This window comes from Zonotrichia leucophrys, chromosome 3 (genome assembly GCF_028769735.1).
Source record: "Zonotrichia leucophrys gambelii isolate GWCS_2022_RI chromosome 3, RI_Zleu_2.0, whole genome shotgun sequence".
Classification (NCBI taxonomy): Eukaryota; Metazoa; Chordata; class Aves; order Passeriformes; family Passerellidae; genus Zonotrichia; species Zonotrichia leucophrys.
Genome location: NC_088172.1, coordinates 35,850,039 through 35,868,940, shown reverse-complemented (window position 1 = coordinate 35,868,940; position 18,902 = coordinate 35,850,039). Strand labels below are relative to the sequence as shown.

The 18,902-nt window shown below is 42.3% G+C and overlaps 1 protein-coding gene across 1 annotated transcript; it reads left to right on the top strand.

Moving 5' to 3' along the window:
* The first annotated feature begins 9,345 nt into the window (after positions 1-9,345).
* On the top strand, positions 9,346-17,457 carry LOC135445400 (WD repeat and coiled-coil-containing protein). Its single transcript, XM_064707800.1, has 5 exons — positions 9,346-9,444; positions 9,786-9,903; positions 11,672-13,541; positions 14,965-15,082; positions 16,859-17,457. The coding sequence occupies exons 3-5, from the start codon at positions 11,691-11,693 to the stop codon at positions 17,128-17,130; spliced, it is 2,241 nt and encodes a 746-aa protein (XP_064563870.1). The 5' UTR covers positions 9,346-9,444; positions 9,786-9,903; positions 11,672-11,690; the 3' UTR covers positions 17,131-17,457.
* Positions 17,458-18,902: the final 1,445 nt, after the last annotated feature.

Here is an 18,902-nt window from a genome sequence, read left to right as displayed (position 1 = left end):
GACCTTAAAGGGTTTGGAGGTTTGGCTTCAGTACCATTGCAGTGATGCAGCCAGGAATCTCATAAGGAACTATTTCAATTCTTGAAAGAAGTAAACAGTTTCATTTCATTGAATTAAATGTCTTCTTCATGCAAGTATCTTCCCAGGGACAAAGGAATCATCATTCTAAATCACCAATAACCACAGGTATGCAATACCACGGAATTATATTTGTACTACCTTGTTTGTAAAGATATCTTTAGGCAGCCTCAAGAAGCATTCCTGATTGTAAAAAAAAAATACTAAACAACAAATAAATATGACTTTTTAAGTATTAAACACATCAGTTACTTTATAGTTATTGGGTTAATTGGATTTCCCTCTTCTTTGAATTAGAATTGTGTTCAAATGAGTCTATTGCTTTAAGAATTTGATGTAAGTCATGCTTTCCTTCACTGAAATCAGCACAAATCACTGAAATCAAACAAGTAACACAAAGGTTCACAGACATAGCATGGTGAGGGAAGACATGATCAGATTTCTAAAGGGCACAGCACATTTCAAGGCAGCAGATGTATCTAATCCTGCAAATACCCTTGAATAACATCCTTGTGTCTCATAAGTCTTGGGTATTTACAATGCTTATGTTATGGCCAAGCAAAACAAAACTTAATTATAACTAACTAGAGTGATAGGAGGATCTATTTTAGAGTACTACTTAGGGACAAATAAAGGAAAAAACTACAATGAAATTGTTTTCACAAATATTATCTGTTATGGGTGCTAATCTCATAGTTTGGTCCGCTCGAATTGAAGCTACTGAAACACAAAAAAATGTTACAGGGGAACTCTAGGAAGGGGGAAAACTGAACTAGCAAAGATCAGCAACTACCCAGGCATTAAAGATCCCTCCGAACTTATAACCAGGCATTTATTTGTCATTCTGTCATATTACCATTTTAGTTTTTCATGCATTACTCTTCTATAAAACACTCTGAATGTTGAGGAGATCAGAAATCAAAGGAGATTCTTTGAACAGCTATCAAAGTTTGGTTTGGTTCTGTTTGGTGGAGCTAAAAAAGAGCAAATATTCAGATGACAAAACAGTTCATTTCAGGGAGTAACTAGCTATAAAATTAAAAACTTAGTTCTGGATTTGTTATATATTGGTGACATTGTTTTCCCTGTTGTATGATTCAAAGATTAAGTAGGAGCCATTCTACCTGAAAGTGCCATCATCAACCAGCACAAATAGTCTGGTAATGAACAAGGATTCCAGTTTATCTTGTTGGACACTTAAAATTTTATAGGAAGGCTTAGGGAAAATACTGTACATCAATTAAAATTGTATAATCTTAAAGAATAGAACTGCTCCCACGTTTATGAATATGCTGTTATGTAAATATGCTTGAAAACAAGGGTTTAAATCATATAGATACACTCAAAAATGGACAACAATTGAACAAAGAAATATTTGTTTTCAGATAATAATTAAGGAGAGCAGCACAGTGCAGAGTTATCTTATCTAGTGTCTATAACAGGGCTGTAAAGTTAAGATTGAAAGCAATAAAAGCACTGGAAGAAGTGCTGAAGAGATTTATGCAAAGCAGAGGATAAATTTTCAGGTTTGGTTTGGATGGAGAACAGATGGAGAATCAGTGAAGTAGAGAGATAAAAGACAACTGTTCTATTAAGCACAAGCTGTACAGAAGATATTTGCAAAAACAGTGATAAAGGCATGTGGAAAGAGAGAGAGTTTGTACTAAACAAGTTGAGCAGAGAAGGGATTGTGAAAAGGATAAAAGCATAGACTGAGAAGCCTTCACCATCCTCCCCAAATGCTATTTTACAGGACCAAAATTGATCAGTGTAGGAAAGGGGAGTTGTTCAGATCATTCAAATGTCATGAAGCACCAACCCTGTCTTTTAGCTCCTTTTTTCACCAGCAGAAAGGACAGACACCAGAGTAGGCAGTCACCAGAAAGGACAGTGCCCTCTGGAAGAATAAGGAGACTACTGGTGTTAAGCTCGTGTCCAGAGCCACCCAGCAGGGAAGTCTGCAGTCTGTAATTAAACCAGAGGAAAGCCAGGAAGACTAGGAGCTTAAATTAGAAGTGGAAGCAGAATGACAACACTCAGTACACCAAACCAGTGGCACTCAGAAGTCTAAATGGGGTACCAGCTCCTCCAAAACATTTCCCCTGTGGGGAATAAACAACATACCACAAAGTCTAAATTTCCATTTTAATTACTCTGCATCTTTAGCCAGCACATTTATATGCATCCCAGTATATTTTTAGGAGTTGCTACAGCTTTACTTAAAAGTATAATTTGCTTCAAAGTTAAAACTCACCTTACACTTTCCATAAGTTGCATGCAACAGTCTGCTTTCTTTTCATGTTTTTTTTTTTTTGTACTGGCCCACTTCTTGAGAAAGTGCTAACTACAAAAGTTCTGTATTCCACATGGACTTTTTCTTTTTTTGATTTTTAAAATGGTTGCATGAGAACAATAATAAAACAATATACAAATGAAACCCAGCAAAATCAAAGTAGTCTGAAATTCTGCTGGCCAAATTATGATGCTGACTATGCACAAGGAAATATTATTTCGTTATTCTTTATAGTAGCTAAAAAGTGAGATATCACAGCAGGAAGTGTATAAAGGAGGCCCTGCATTACCCTCAACTAGTTCTTCCATTCTTCCCTCTATTACACTAGAATAGTATTTTCTATACTCATGTGAATTTCTTTAATATATTTTCAATCACTGAAATAGTATCAACAGTATCATCAAGCCTAACTTCCTTTCCCCTGATTCTCATTTTCCTCTGTATTTCCAAGCTTGGATGATGAACTTATTTTTAGCTATTTTTACTTTCAGGTTTTCCTGCCTTAACAGAAAACCACAAGCCCTGGACCATTTTCCCACCCAAAATGTAGCTGAAAAGACTATCTCTCTAACCCAAAACAGTGCCAATTATTCTGAAGTAACTCCTGTCAGATGTTTGTCTAACTTCTTAAAAAACCCAATATACAATACCTGGTAGCACTAACCCATCCTTTAGAGCTGAACTCATCTGGCCTGACTTTAAAGCACATGAGGTTAGGCAAGGTAAATCCCAGGAGTTATGAAATTTCACACATGCTAGTATTATTTTCCATTGTCACACACAGCTGAAATTAATTTATGTATTAGTGGTTTAATGTTAATAGTAATTTTATATATTTATATATATGTTAATTAATCAATGTTATGGTTTCATTTTTTTAACAGACTGAGGCAATTTCACAGTCTTGATGTCAAACGCAAACTCACTTTGCTGAGGTTCAGTAGTTCCTGACAGTGTTATTATCTAATTGATAAGGAGGGAGCTGCCATTATCCCTCAGCTAATGACATTGGTGTACCCCTCATTCGAGTCTCCAAAGTGGGAAGGATCCACCCCTCCTGTGCAGGTACCATGGCATCTTACCAGCCAAGGCAGCACACTGCCAGGAGAGCATCCAAACACCACAGGATGACCCTACAGACAAAACCAAACAAACTCCGGGCAAATGCAAACCTTTAGGTCACTTCAGAGGCAACAGTCACTTCCTTCCTGTCAAACACACTTAATAAATTTAAAAAACATAAAAGGCAGTATAGAAAGACACAGTTCTCAAACATTATTTTATCAAAATATTACAAAATTCACAATGATTTACTAATTTTAGCCATCAAAAAATAAACTTTTGCTGTGTAAGAAAAGGTCTGATGCCCTTATGGAAATTTAGCAGGAGGTGAAGTTTTCCAAAGCAATACCAGTGATAGGACTTCTCATTCTCCATTGGACCCCTCTTCATTCATCCTGCAGTCACTGAATGGAAACACACAGACCCAAACATTTATGGGGTTAAAAATACCAACCAAAACACTTTTAAAGTGGATCCATTTCTCAATCCAACCCACAGTTCAGCTGCACAGTTGTGCCATCAGAGAAGGCAGACCAACAAATACTAACATGCCTCCTGCCATCATAGCTCATTCCTTTTATCTGTCAGTGAATTCCATGTCTCTCTAAATATCAATAAATTTTTTTTTAATTGTAACACTTCAGAGCATTTTCAATATGACTCATAGCATTTATTACGTTTCCTACCTCAGACAGCATAACACCATCTAATTTGTGTAATGCTAATTGCTTCCCTTGCTATCTTTCCCTCAGAAACTTAGTTCACCTAAGTCAAAAGAAGAAAAGTCAGAATACTGGCTCCACTGCAAAGCACTGTCAAAGTTTCCCTTGAACTTCAAACAAGTCACGATTTCATTCAGTTTGTAAATATTCTTATGCTCATGTAACTTGTACACAGCTGTCATCTCCATTTCCACGTCTACCTTTCCTCATTAACATTTTATTTAGATATCAATGATACTGTTATCAGCACAAAATGTAGTGACGCTGATCTTCATTGATACACTGTTATCTCAAAACACTTGAACCTCTTAATAACATAAAAGAAAACTGTGCATGACAACAGTGTGCCAGAAATGCAGGATTAACCCAAGCAGCAGCAAAGATCAAAGAAGTACTTTTGCAGATTAGTTACATAAAAGGAAAATGGAAAATTTATCTGTAGGAGACAGAAGTATCTAGGACTGAATTGTTTACAGGCACAAGGAAGGGTTCTCACAGCAACATTTACAGAGAAGGAGAAAAGATGTGTATATATGGTGGCACAAGGAAAAGGGAATCCAGATGCCTCCCAGAAAGATTAAGATTTGAACAATCCCTTTCACAAGATATTGTTAAGTATCTGTAATTATGTGATTTGTGTATCAGCTTGGTTCTGGATTCAACTCAGTTACAAGGATGTGTAATTTAAAAGAAGATACTGTTTGCTCTGAAGATGTATGCCTGGAAATGCCCTTGCAAAGATTATTCCAAAGGAACACTGTCATATCAAAAATCCTTGTTTACAACATGGCTGATTTACACAACTCAGTTTTAAAATGGAAAGACTCTTAAGAGGATATCTTATTTTCAACATACATTATGCTGCTCTGGTTTTGTGTGTTATTTATACAACAAACTGAGAAGCCACAAGACTGATTTTTACTTTGTAGTACTTCCACAGCAGCACAAGAGTATTAGATTGGCATAGAGCTTTATTGCAGGGTCTTTACTCCAGGTCTGGAGGGTCTGTTTTGACTATTCACAGTTTGGATCCTTGTTTGGGGCAGCTGTCTGTTAAATACTTGAAAACTTTCTGTCCACTAGGTCTCCCTTGAGTTTCCTTTTCTCTATGCAACACCACTCTTCAGCTCCTCTCACAGACATCCATCCTGGATCTCATTTCTCTGCCCTATGCCAGCGTGCATTGTCTTTCCTGAACTGCAACAGAGTGGGCAGAACTCAGCTGAAGGCCTGTTTCAGACACTGAAAAGCACTGGTGCAGGTTGTTACGCACAGAAAAAATAGGCTGTCACAGCGTGAACCACTGCAGGGGGTGATAAACATTCCTGTGTGAGTTTTGTACATTTCCCATGCCTTCTTCCCCGTGTAGGAAACAACCAACTGTTTGAAAACTAACATACACAACATTCTGAGTCTCCTTTGTCTCTACAACAACCAGCAAAGTGTTGTACCTGTGCAGTACGACCTGCTAGGGCAGGCTTCAGGTGACCTGTACGGTAGCTGCTTTAGGAGAGGTGCGGTAGCTACAGCTGCAGAGAAAAGCAGCAATTCCCACCCTGTCGCTGTTCTAACCACAAAAATTTGCACAGATCCTCTCCATTCCTCAAAGCAGGGAGCCACAAGGAATCCTCTGCAAGACTTCATGCTACAGAGCACAAAATTCATTTTTTCCTGTGCTGTGGAAATCCTGTGACCCCGTCTGGCTGTACTCAGCCAAGCCGAGCAGACACAATACAATGATCCTGTTCACACACCCCCCAGCACTGTCTGGCTTCTTCTGACAACATGATATTGACTCAGAATGAGGCAATTTTCTGCAAAATTGCTCATCTTATATTATTTTCATTACTAATCGGCTCCCAGAATGAAGAAGAAAAATTTTTAACCTGATAATAAAAAACACATAAAACATCTGTATCTTTTAGCTGCTGATCCTAGGCTTTACCATATCATATTTTAGACGTCTAAATTACATGGTAGTGCCTCATTAAGTTTTCCCATTAAGAAATACAATTATGAGATCAATTTGCTCATTCAGTAGTGTCCATAGACTAGATTAAATATATTTATGTTTTAAATTTATGCTTATGAAGCTAAGAGAAACTATCTTTAAATTTTTCTTTTCCCTTGTAACATTATGTTCTTTACATGTGTACAAGTTCAGTAAGAGCAAAGAAAAAATCTAGATAGCAAATCCAGCAACTCTACATATCTCATCACAACCATTTCACCTTCCTTCCCTGCCATTCCCTCCCTCCAGAAGGTATTCATAACTCTTCTGTCTCTGACTCTCCTATATTCTTATTAATGTTGTGTTTCAACTAATTCGAAAAGCAGACACCCAAATGATACAACAAATTAGGTTATGAGAAGGCAAATCTGCTCTCCATGCCGGGCTTGAGAATAGATTTGTGAGTCTGCTCAGTGTTTAAGGATAAGCCTGACTCAATGCAATCACATGTTTTTAAAAGCCAAGATGTGAGCTTTAAATGAGCATGACCACAGGAAATGATTTCTCTAATTTCAGCCTTTTAAAAACACTTCCTAGCATAATTTCATTGAGCCATTTTCTACCTTACAGACTTACCCCAGGGGGTTCTAGGTTGTTATAACCCCCAAAGTCACAGCCACATTGTATGTATCAGCAGTGAACAGCTTGGAAAGTCTGGAAAAGAAAGAAAGAAAACCAAAGATATTTATTTGTAGTACAGCTGCTGAGGAACAACCACTGTGCCTATGCATATTGTGGCTGTGTGACCAGCCATGGCTCATGGCTGCTGGCCAAGCAGCCTCCAGCCTTTTTCATGCTGTTCTACATGTCAAAATAACCAGGCTGTGGTTACACAAATAGGACACACACTGTAGGGCATGGAAATAAACAACTGGTGTAATAATAACTACCTGCACACCATTCTGGCACTCTCATAGGTTGAGTCAATTCCGTTTCAATGGAAATATTATTTTGCAGATTTTAAACTAACTCTGAGCTTTTGTGATATTTTCAGTTCATTTGTTGAACTCTATTAGCAGTTTACATATAACACAAGTTACATGATGAAAATAAGTCTTTAAAAGTACTTAATAATTATATGCATAGGAAACAAAAATAGACATTTACCATGAAAATATCTCTGAGGTATTCTTAAACTGTGGTCTCTGTGGTTTAAATATTTATTTCTGTTTATTAATATGGATGGTCAATTTAAGTTTTATATTTAAAAAATAGTGAAATCATTGCTGTTCAACAGAATTCTTTGTGAGACTAAAATTATAGTCAGAAAACTGTTTTTGTCTAATAAAGCCAGCTGGTGGCTCAGGGTCCCAGACACCAAGGGTCAATCCTGCTTGGTTAGACTCACCACTGAGGAAAATGGATATTATGAAGGTAAGAACAGATTACACATTTGTGTAACAGAACTTCTTGGGAAATTGGCTTGACTGAGCTGTTCAGGTAAGCCAGTGATGGGGAAGAAGGAGGTGGGAATGTCTTTTGCCAAGTGGTTTCAAGGCCAGGCTGTATGGGGCTGAGAAACCTGGTCTAGTGGAAGGTCTCCCTATCTGCTGCAGGGAGTTGGAATGAGATGATCTTTGGGGTCCCTTCCAACCCAAACCATTCTATGACTTACTATTTAAAATTGTATATCTCTGAAAATTACCAAGTTTTAATGTGAAGATGCTCTGATGGCAGTTTGGTCAGTCAGACTCACAGATGTGTCTTACATATTTGAATCTGTCCACAGCTCTGTGTTAAACCTTCCTTCATTAACTTCAGAGCTTTTTTGTGCTGTTGTTTCCCCTCTGTACAGGCACTCATGCTATATCGCCAAGTCACCACCTAGTGTTCTTCTTTTGCCAAGTTGGAGCTACTTACATATTTGACCTTGCAACTATTTTAAGCATTTTGTTTTTCCCACACCTTTGGCAGCTCTTTTTATGGCACCTTTTCCAGTGTTCCAGCATCCTAGCAGGAGTGTGGGTTTCAAAACTGGTACAATGATCTGGTACACTGCTCTGCAGTGCTGAGGAGTGGCAAAGTGGCACAGTCACACAATATAATTAACTTTTTTAAGGGCCTCAGAGACTTACAAAGAGCTATGCTCAAAACAATAAATCAGGACCAGGTAGGTTGTATTGCAGTAGCTCCGCATTAAATTTAGATGGCTTCTCACTTCAGTGTGACCACCTCATGGGGTGGGATACACAACACCAGGGCCCGGATGTTCTCGCTCTGGAGGCATCTCTGCTCTTCTGTGCCACTTCCTCAGGCCTCTCCAGGAGCCATACCGGTGTGAGCAGGCTGTGGGTCCTGTGTGGAAGTGTCACACCGTGGATGACCCCTGGGGACAATGGAAATGACAAAAGCAGGACAATCACCTCCTTAGCCTGGCAGGTGATGCTTTGCTTGATGCCAACCACGCTCGGGGGTGCATCAGGCACAGCACTGACCTGGTCAAGGGAGGGCACTGTCCCTCTCTGTTCTGCTCTGGTGTGGCCGCACCTCGAGTTCCATGTGCAGTTCTGAGTGCCACAACATAAAAAGAACATCTGAAGGAGGGCCACAAGGATGGCAAGGCTTTGGAAGGAAAGTCTTGTGAGGAGCAGCTGAGGTCACTTGGTTTGTCCAACCTGGAGGAGACTGAGGGGACATCTCATTGTGATCTTCAACATCCTCATGAGGGCCAGCAGAGGGGCAGACACTGATCCCCCTGGCAAGCAGTGACAGGAGCCGGGAGAATGGCATGGAAATGCTTCAGGGGAGGTTTACACTGGATATCAGGAAAGGGCTCTGCACCCAGAGGGTGGCTGCCCACTGGAACAGGCTCCGCAGAGCAGCGGTCCCAGCACCAAGCCTGAGCTGAGGAAGCGTTCTCAGGCACACGGTGCGATTCACGCGGTGCGCTGCGCACAAGAGCTGATCTCGATGGTCTTCCTGGGTGCCTCCCAGCTGCGGAGATTCTCTGATTTGTGAGTCCCCATCACCTCCCGCCGCCCGCTCAGCGCCCGCGGCCCCTCAGGGGCGCTGTGGGGATCGGGGGCGGCACCGGTGCGAGGCGCCCGCCCCGTGCAGGCCCCGCCCGCGGGGCCATAGAGCGCCGCCGCCGTCGCAGAGCGGCCGGGCGGGCGGAGCGGCGCTGGCGCCCCCCGCGGCCGGGCGGAGCTGGGCCGGGCGGTGCAGGAGGGGCGGGCCGGGCCCTGCGGGAAGGCGGTGCCCGCCACAGCCCAGCGCCGCCGGGGCTGCAGGGCCCGGGGCCGCCTCAGCGGAGCCAGGCCGGGCCGCCGGCAGGGCGGGTGAGCGCGGCCGCGGCGGGGCGGAGAGGCGACGGGCGGGCCGGCGGGAGGCGGGGAGGAGCTGGGAGGAGCGGGGCGGGCGGGCCCGCGCAGGCAGCGGCGGCGCAGGCGGGAGGTTTGTGCGGGCTCCCGGCCCGCCGCTGCCCTGGCCGCTCCGTGCAGGGGGGTCCCTGCAGCGGCTCCTCTGTCCCTGGGAGTGGGACGGGCACCGCGTTTCGCCGACACCCGGCTGTAGTGTGACACCTGCCCGGGGAGCCGCGGCCGGGCCGGGCGCTGCAGGAGGCGGTGTGGCTTTGGGCACAGGAATGCACTGGTCACTCTTGCTCTTTTTGCTTTTCCAGGGCAGCTGGGATAGTGAAAACGCCCGTTGTGACACAGGAACCTCTCCAGACGGCCCAGGAGGCTTTAGCATCTTTCAGTGCCTTGTGAGGCACATTATCTCGCATCTCCCTGCCATCAGTAAGTATTGCCCAGCAGTGTGGGTTCTGAGCACAGGGAACATCCAGTGTTAATTTTCCTGGAACTGGTCATTGCTTAACATGACTGAGTTTGGTTATGGAGGAGAGGCCGGGTAAATGGTGGAGAAGTTGCACTGGAAGTATCTTGAGTACTCTCCTGTGAGGCAGGATTCAGTACTTAAACTTATCCCTGACAGACATTTCCTTAATTGGCTCGTACAGATTATGAAATTCATGGAGTACTTTCCCCTCCTCTCCAAGGTAACCTGCTTCAATGCTTAGCTGTCACATATAGTCAGAATTTTTCCTTAATAGCTGACCTAAATCTTTGTTGAAACTAAGCTGATTATTATCATGCCCTGTCCAGAGTATACCTGGAGACCAGTGGATGGATGTTCTGTCACTGGGCTGGTGAATGTTCTCTCGTTCCCACTCACAATCTTCTCCAGACAGAGAACCCACCTCCTGTGTTTCTCTGATCCCTTAGCCTTGTTGGGCATTTCTATCATCTTGAACTCAGAAGTCGGTTCAGTGGAGGTGCTGTTAGCAATGAGGAAGTAGGGCAATTATCTCCCTTGTGTATCTCCATCCCTCTTAAAACATTCCAGAATGAATTATTCTTACTTTGCAAAATATCTCACATTACTGAAGTATTCAGCTTGTGATTCGTTGTAAGCCACATCCTTTTTTGCTATACCTCTACCTAGGGAATTATTCCTGGAGACGTATCCAAGTTGGCAGGTTTTGGGTTTTTTTTACTAAGTATATTGTTTTGTACTTGTTATTAGGTTGAGAAGAAGTTACTTTGGTCATAATAACATAACTTTTTATACAATTTTTATATTTGAAATCCATTCTTGCAATCCTCTTCCTACGAGTTTAGGTTCATCCACAAATAATTAAAATACTGAGTGGTGCCAAAGCCCTGCACATTTTGATAAACTTTTCCAGTTCGACAGTTTTTAGTCTCAAACAACTTTCTTCTTGTTCTTTGTGTTTCTTACTAAAACTGCAACTCATTCTGTGCCATGGCTTTACATCTGAGCCAAATTTTGTGGAGATCTGAAATTAGGAAACCATCAATTCCTTTGAACTGGCTTTTGTGCACAGAGTAGGGATTGCTCACAGCTCAAAAACTAGAAGTTAGTGTAAAATCCTGAAGTTTTCCCAAGTGTTGATGCCTTGTGTATGCCTTCTTTTAAATTCTTTTTTCTTTCATTTCCTCAGAAAAATCTGCTCTCATCCTAATTCTCTTCAAAATTGCATTTGCTTTCTTAGACAGCTTTCTGGGATAACCATCCAAATGCCTCATTCTCACATGCTTAATACAGGATCAGATTTGTAGATAATACATTAATGCTTGGTTATACTTGTAAGGGGTGACTTTATCTGACCACAAGTGCTTCGGGAAGTTGAGAGTGAGCAGCAATATTTTGAGAATTGTTGATATTGAAGTAAATAGAAAATATTCTGAGAACAGCAAGTTACTGATTAGAATGAAAGGACTGGTCTTGTGATGAAAATGCAGCAGAAATCTGACGGTAAGCCTATAGAAACAGAAAAGTTTCTTCCTCTTAAAATTGCATTTCATAGTGGAAACATCATAAACGAAAAATTACTGGGCTGTGAATTAAGCATAGGTGAACATTATGTTTATATTGACTTCACTAGAAGGAAGAGTCCAGCACTGGCAGGGTCATAAGCTAAGTAATCATCCAGATACTGTCCTCTAGAATAATTTATTTTTCCTTCTCATTCTGTCTGTGTAGATGTTCCACTTTGAAAGCCATGGAGCTGGGAAAGGCGAAGCTCCTGCGCACCGGCCTCAACGCCTTGCACCAGGCCATCCACCCGGTGCACGGGCTGGCCTGGACGGACGGCAAGCAGGTGATCCTGACCGCGCTGCACCTGCACAACGGGGAGCCCACCTTCGGCGACTCCAGCGTGGTGGGGCAGTTTGAGCACGTGCACGGGCTCTACTGGGGCCCCTGTCCCGCCGAGGCGCCGGCCCTGCTGGCCGTGCAGCACAAGAAGCACATCACCATCTGGCAGCTCTGCTTCAACGGCGCCGACAGGAACAAGCTCCTGGTTTCCCAGGTGTGCGACATCAGCGAGCCCTACCCCGTGCTCCCCCAGGGCTGCGTGTGGCATCCCAGCAAGGAGGTCTTGGCCGTGCTGACCACCCGGGACGCCTCCGTGCTGCCCTCTGTCCACCTCGACAACTCCAGAATTAACGCGGACATCAAGGGCAGCGGGCTCATCCACTGCGCCTGTTGGACCAAGGAAGGCAACCGCCTGGTTGTGGGGGTGGGCAGTGCCCTCCATTCCTACATTTGGGACGATGCTCAGAAAACACTCAGCGCTTGCTCTTTTTGCCCGATCTTTGATGTGGGAGGCTACATCTGCGCCGTGGAAGCCACGCAGAATTTACAAGTTGCTGTTGCCACCGAGCTCCCTCTGGACAAGATCTGTGGCTTAAATGCTGGTGTTGCCTTCGAAGTTCCATCGAGCGTTGAAACCGAGTCCTTCCCCTCACAGTCCAGCTTGTGTGGGGAGGAAGAGTATTCTTTGGATGGGGGGAAGAAGTCACTGGAGTCTGAGAAGCCCTTGTCTGTAGTTACATCTCCTGTGGATCTAACTCACATACTTTCTAGCAAGCAGAGTGCTGATTCTAGCCCTCTCCTTCACCTGAGGCCCAAGGACTACCTGACGGGAAGTGGCCAGGATTCCTCACACCTCATCTTGGTGACTTTTGAAAGAAAGGTTACCACTACTAAAAAAGTGAGCATCCCAGGCATTCTCGTTCCTGATATAATGGCTTTTGACTCCAAAACTCAAACTGTATCTGTTGCCTCCAATACTTGTAATGTTATTTTAGTCTATTCACTGACTTCATCCAATTTACCCAATATTCAACAAATTCAGCTAGAGAAAAGCGAGAAGCCGAAGGGGTTATGCTTCTTGACCAATAAATTGTTACTGATACTGGTTGGAAGACAAAAATTCTCTGACCCTGCTTTTCTTCCTTCCTCAAGATCAGACAAATACATGATCCGATTGATGATTAAAGAACTGATACTTGAAATGTGTCCTTCAAAGGCTGTGTCAGCTGATGGCAGCTCCAGTTTGAACCTTTCCAGTGTTACTCATGATCCCTCTAGAGATGTCCACCCACTCAGCCGTGGGCTCCTGATTCCAGATCGCTCTGCCCTCCAGTCCCCCACAAGCCGAAGGAAGCTCATTGAAGAAATCAAGAGTCCTGCTTATGAGCAAAACTTGGTGTTGAACATCAGCGACTTCAAAGAGAAAAAGATTTCCATGAATTTTCCTCCAGCTGTCGAGACTCTGGATGCTGAGCCAGTTAATCGGAGCGTGGCACTGTCTAATGCTTCAAACAGGCCAACATCCCCAAAAAAGCAGCATGAGGCACCTTCCAAAATATCCACTTCTTACAAGAATAACCTGTTCAGTGAGAAGGAGGCGAGTTACTTTTTGAGAAATGTGGAAAAATTGTCTGGTAACTTCACAGAACTGCAGCACCATCTTTCTGAATTAACTGAGCTGCTAAAATCTGGGAAGAGAAATCTTCCAGTGTATCCATCTTCTCAGGAACCATCGTTTATTAAAATCACCTGCCAGGTAATTTTAATATTGGAAGCCCTAATGGTGAAACCTGTTTATGGCTGTATGTTCTTTGTAATGCTCAAGTAACAGTCAGTAGGATTAGATTTCCATCCTGTTCCTGCAGGTAGTTATATATGGTTATAAATCCCATTACTCTGCAGACTTCCAGTGTTTTTAAAGCAATGGGATATCCTGGAATGTGCAGCTCCCTGCCTCACCTCACACTGGGCCAAACCCCTCAGCTCTGCAGTGAGGCTGCTGGGACTCCAGAGGACTCACATATTGCAGCCCAGCTGCAGAATTAAAGCCCTTTATAGAGATCTAGGAAGGGAACGCTTTTCCTAGGCAACATCTAAATCTTTCTGTATAGAAATTTAGACAAGTGAAGATTTCCATGTGTGGGAATTGGTATCAATCTCCTGCTCTCCTGTGAGGAAAACTAAAATAATGGAGACTGAAACAAAAGCAAATTGCCCTGGCTTTGAAACAGAAATGTTGCTAATTAGCATTGAGAGCACCATCCAAGGAGGAAAGAGACCTTTAGGGACACAATAGATAATTCCATTAACATGGCTTAAAAATGGATTTAAAGTGAAATTTCACATGAAAAACACATTGTTTGGCTGAAAGATTTGCTCTTGCAAATCTCATGCTAGAAAGGGTAAATTACTTGATTATAAAAACCTGGCAGAGATCTACTATGTCATTTCTGGAATTCAGATTAATTAACCTTAGTCAATATTCAAAGTAATTTAACCTGCCATTTTCCTTTCAATTACCTCTTACTTTTAAGCTTTATTATTGAAAAAAGTTCCAAATTTTGTAGCATTGAATTCAAATTCTAGATCATATTCCCTCACTCTCTTCACTGTTTTCCATTGTAAACATTTAATAATTGTAATAACAGATTTAAAAAATGCCTTCCTGTGCCCAACTGGGCATATTCTTTGAAGATGCTTTTTGGATTTAAGGCTTGGGGCAGTGATGGTCAGGGGTGGGACAAATAATCCCTTCTGACTTGTGAGTCTGTTCCTCACCCCAGCATTCATGAGCATGAGTTCTCACTTCTGAAGCTTTGGATCAGGGATGGGTGGGGAGAGAAAACCTGAAGCTTTACAAGCTCCCTGGGGAAGTCCCTCACAGATGGAAGGATGGGGATGAGGACTGTGCTGTGGATGAAGCTCATGGCTTCTCCAGCAGCAGTGCATGATTTTCTCCCGTTCTGACGTGCTGCATAAGCACTTTCCTTGCTGCTGTCACTCATGAACACTTTGACAGCTGAGACTTCAAAGGATAAATCTTGCAAACGGGCCTGAATGTGTGAGGCATTTGACTTTCTGTAAATTATGCCACTGAAGACACGTCTGTGATCCTGTTGTGATTAATGCCATTTTAACTATACATCACAGTAGCTAATGACTGTTGCTTGCATTTTCAGAGGCAGCTTTCCAAAAGTGATGCAGATGAAAGTCGGGCTGTTCTCCTCTGTGGTGGTAAACTCCGCCTAAACGTCGTCCAGCAGATATTCAACCTCTCCCTTGTAGAAATGCAGCACGGTATGTTGGGATTATCCAAGACTAAAACACTTCATACACCTTACCAGAGAAGCTGTGGCTGCTCCATCCCTGGAAGTGTCCCGCAGCCAGGTTGGATGGAGCTTGGAGCAGCCTGGTCTAGTGGAAGGTGTCCATGCCCATGGCAGGGGAGTGGAACTGGATGAGCTTTAAGGTCCCTTCCTGCCCAAACCATTCTGTGGTTCTGTGTGTCACTCTTAGTGAGCAATAGCAATATGCATATTCCATCCAGGGAAAAACCCAAGAAATAAATAATGAAAGATGAATAAAATTTTGCCTTTTGTTTTTTTTAATAATGTGAAATTTCTTCTCTGAATCTTGTTTTACTGAGAAGAGTCTTTTCATTATTAAAAAAAAAAAAAGAGCAAGCTTACTTATTGATGCCCTTATCAAGTAGCTAGTTATACAGGAAAATTGCTTTCAGCCAGTGTTTTGTTTTCAGCCGTTCTATAGAGAGAAGTCTGAGTAGCAAGGAGAGTAGGCTTGACTGGTTTGGGAGTACAGTGTTCTATATTTGAATCTGTGGCTTCAGCATCTAGACTTGCTGTAGGAAATCCTGTAGCACAGAAGCAGCTCTGTACACTTCAGCAGTGCATTTCACATCAGGTTTTGCTGTGAGGAAGACTGCCTCTCTTCCTCCTGTGTTCTCCTCTGCTGTTACCAGTTCATGCTGTGCCCATTCCACATGTCTGTGTACATATCAGTTTTGAGTGTCTCACTCTGGGCAGAAGTAGAAAACACACTTGGGGGTATGATTTCTCACTACTGCAGGTATTCCCTGTGCTATATTCCATCTACTTGCCCCCCGTATCTGCTCTCCCCCTGCTTGCAGATCACTGGGCAGCAATCCCAAAGCCTAAGGCTGCTGTTCTTGCCATTGTCCAAGTTTTATTTCTCCTAAAGAATTCTAGAGGGAGTATCTTTGTTTGAAATATACAGATGCAAAGTAGAAATGGTATTTTCAAATCATGAGTTGTATTGATTTTCAAGTTTGGTCCAAATTAAGCCAAAAGATTAGATGGTTGTGTGCATTTAAGCTACAATCTTCTTGTGACGTTACTTGTGACGTAAAGTTACATAATAGAAATTTACAAACAGCTGGAAATGCTCCTCTGAATTCCCTTACCCCTCGTGAGCTCTATCTTTTTGCTTTATCAGCTTAATGGATAAAAATATAAAAATTTTTTAGCTTATTTATGTTGGCAGAAGTCAGAGTTTCAGATTTAAATTGTAGAGAAAAAAAACTAGTGATGAAGTCAAATAGCAAATGGCCCAGAGATTTTGGGTTTGTACAGTACTGTTAAGTGTTCCTTCCTTGTATTTCTTGGAATTAAGTATAGTGAAATCATGTAATAAAAGCAATTTCTAAATTGTCTTTATTACAATAATTTGTCATTTAATTTACTAAATCTCTGCTTTTTATAGTATCTGTGTAGCTTTAGCACTATGAAGTAGCTTATCAATACCTAATTAAAACCAAGTGTGGATGCTTATGAATTCTGCTCAGAATTTCAATCCTCCTCCTCATTTGAGGCATTTATTATTGTCTCCTCTCCTAATGTCAAAATCCATCATAGTTGCCAAGTGTCCTTTATTTTTGAGATTGTACAACCTGTATATTTTCATACTTTTTCTTTTCTAGAAAGTTGTAAATATACCGAAGCATTTAATTCTAGAAGAAATTTGGTTTTTACCTTAAAGGTAAAAAGGTACCCTAATTACAAAGATTTATCAACAGCCATGTGCTTGTCTTCCCAGGTTCCTCTTGGATCGTCCTCACAGCAGACAGCGAGGGCTTCATCCCGTTAATGTTCACGTCTGCACAGGAGATCCTCATCAGAGACGCCACTGCAAAAGGCTACAGTGCCCGCTCCTCCAAAACTCTGGACATCATCAGTTCCACACAGGGGTGTAGATCCACTTCTTCTGAAAGCCTGGACATCACCAGTTCTCTGGAAGTACTGAGGGACTGCTCCTCCAAGACCTTGGACAGCATCAGCCCTTCAGAACAGCCCAGCAATAAAATGTAGTTTTTGGCAGTGGTTTTGCAATACCTCTCTGACGATGGGAGGCTTTTATGTTTACTGTATGGGACTGCAAATTATTCACAACAGTCTCAAATGTCTGTACAATTTCTATAATTTTTGTTGCATTGTAAATTATTTATTTGATCCTTGGAAATGTTAACTTTTTTTTATACTGAGCAGTGTTTTTTAACTATGTCTTGAGGTACAGATGAGGTTGAAAATGTGCATTCTTACAGGTTTCTGAGCTCAAGTTTCCATCTTGGTCTTTAATACATTGGTGGTTTTAGATAATAGCAAACTTGGATAATAAAGAAATCTTTGAAAATGCTGCATTGTCCCCCATTTCCTCTTTTCTGCCAGAGCCTGAAATATTGCGCTGGTGTTGTTTAAGAGTGCACCTGGGTAAGCACCTAGCACTGGTGTAAGCACCAGTGGAAGGTCATGGAGTTTGGGACAAAATAGGATTATGAGAAATATCCATATTGTGTGGAAGCAAGATCCTTTTCCCCTCCTGTACCTGCCCATAACACTTCTCTGCTTCCATCTCTGGATTTGGGGAACTGGTTGCCACATGTCTCATCCAGCTAAAGTCTGACAGAAGAAAATGTTCTATGGGCTTCTGTAATGAGAGAGAGAGAGAAAATGCAATGGAGAAATGTAGAAAAAGTTTATGTAAGCACAAGTTTATGTAACATGATTGCAGCACTGAAGAAAAGACTAATCCAAGATTGCTCCCCATAAAATCACAGCATGATAACTTTAAGCAGTTTATCAGGCTTTCACAGTGGCACTTACTGTGTGAGAAGGCATCAAGCAGCTAGATTATAGAATTGGAGCTGCTGTCTCAGGACAAAGATAATCTCCTTTTTTTTTTTTTTTTTATTGCCTATTTGGAAATTTAGCTGCTGTCAAACGAAATATATCCACAAAAACACAGTATTAAAGATACAACACTAGCAAAAGCTATAGAGAGCACTCAGCATTGGGTGGTGAAACTACGAGTTACAGCTTTTGATGAACGGGGAAGAAGGAAAACAGGTGAAATACTTTGGTAGTTGTGGACTCAATCCTTTACATAACATACCTTCTCAGTGATGGTCGCTGTTTCATCAAAAGGTGGACCATGATTACACCTGTCCTTACCAGAAAGTCACTGACACCTCAGCACTGGGTGTGGGTTCAAAGCAGGCTGGATGCTGGGGATGGTCCATGTTTCTCCACAGCTGCCTGACAGTCCTTTTTCATGCCTGGTCCTGGTTCCAACATCCCACTAAGCCATGGGAGGAGAGGGCCAGAGGTGAACACTCTTGACTCTGCAGAACACCTTGACTTTGAATTTCTCATGCATCAAATGTTTCTTCTGTAATTTTGTTATGTAGCCAAAGAGTGTATAAAAATCAGCTGCTTATTTTGGAATAGTTCCTATTGGTGTTAGATTGACAAGAGAAAGTGTCTCCCACCAGAAGTGTGCTCAGTCTCAGGCTGCACCAAACAGACCTGTGGAGTTCTTGCAGCTGCCCAGGTGAGCACCAAGGACTTACCTGTGCACAGAGCAGTGCCATGTGGGGTAAGTGGAGCAGACACAGCAAGGGCAGGACACCTGCAAAAAGCTGTTAATAGTTTGGTCAACAGATTACACTGGCTCTTCATGGTGTGCTCTGTGCACGTGGACAAATACTGCATTTAAAATATAATCCTAGGAATCTTGGAAAAATAAAATTCTTATGTTGAGGGACTTGCTTATTTAATGGAATCACAGAATCATGTGGGTTGGA

Coding starts and splice junctions, on each gene's coding strand:
- LOC135445400 (XM_064707800.1), top strand. CDS start 11,691: ATGGAGCTGGGAAAGGCGAAGCTCCTGCGCACCGGCCTCAACGCCTTG. Junction 13,542..14,964: donor TTATTAAAATCACCTGCCAG/GTAATTTTAATA, acceptor TTGCATTTTCAG/AGGCAGCTTTCCAAAAGTGA. Junction 15,083..16,858: donor CCTTGTAGAAATGCAGCACG/GTATGTTGGGAT, acceptor TTGTCTTCCCAG/GTTCCTCTTGGATCGTCCTC.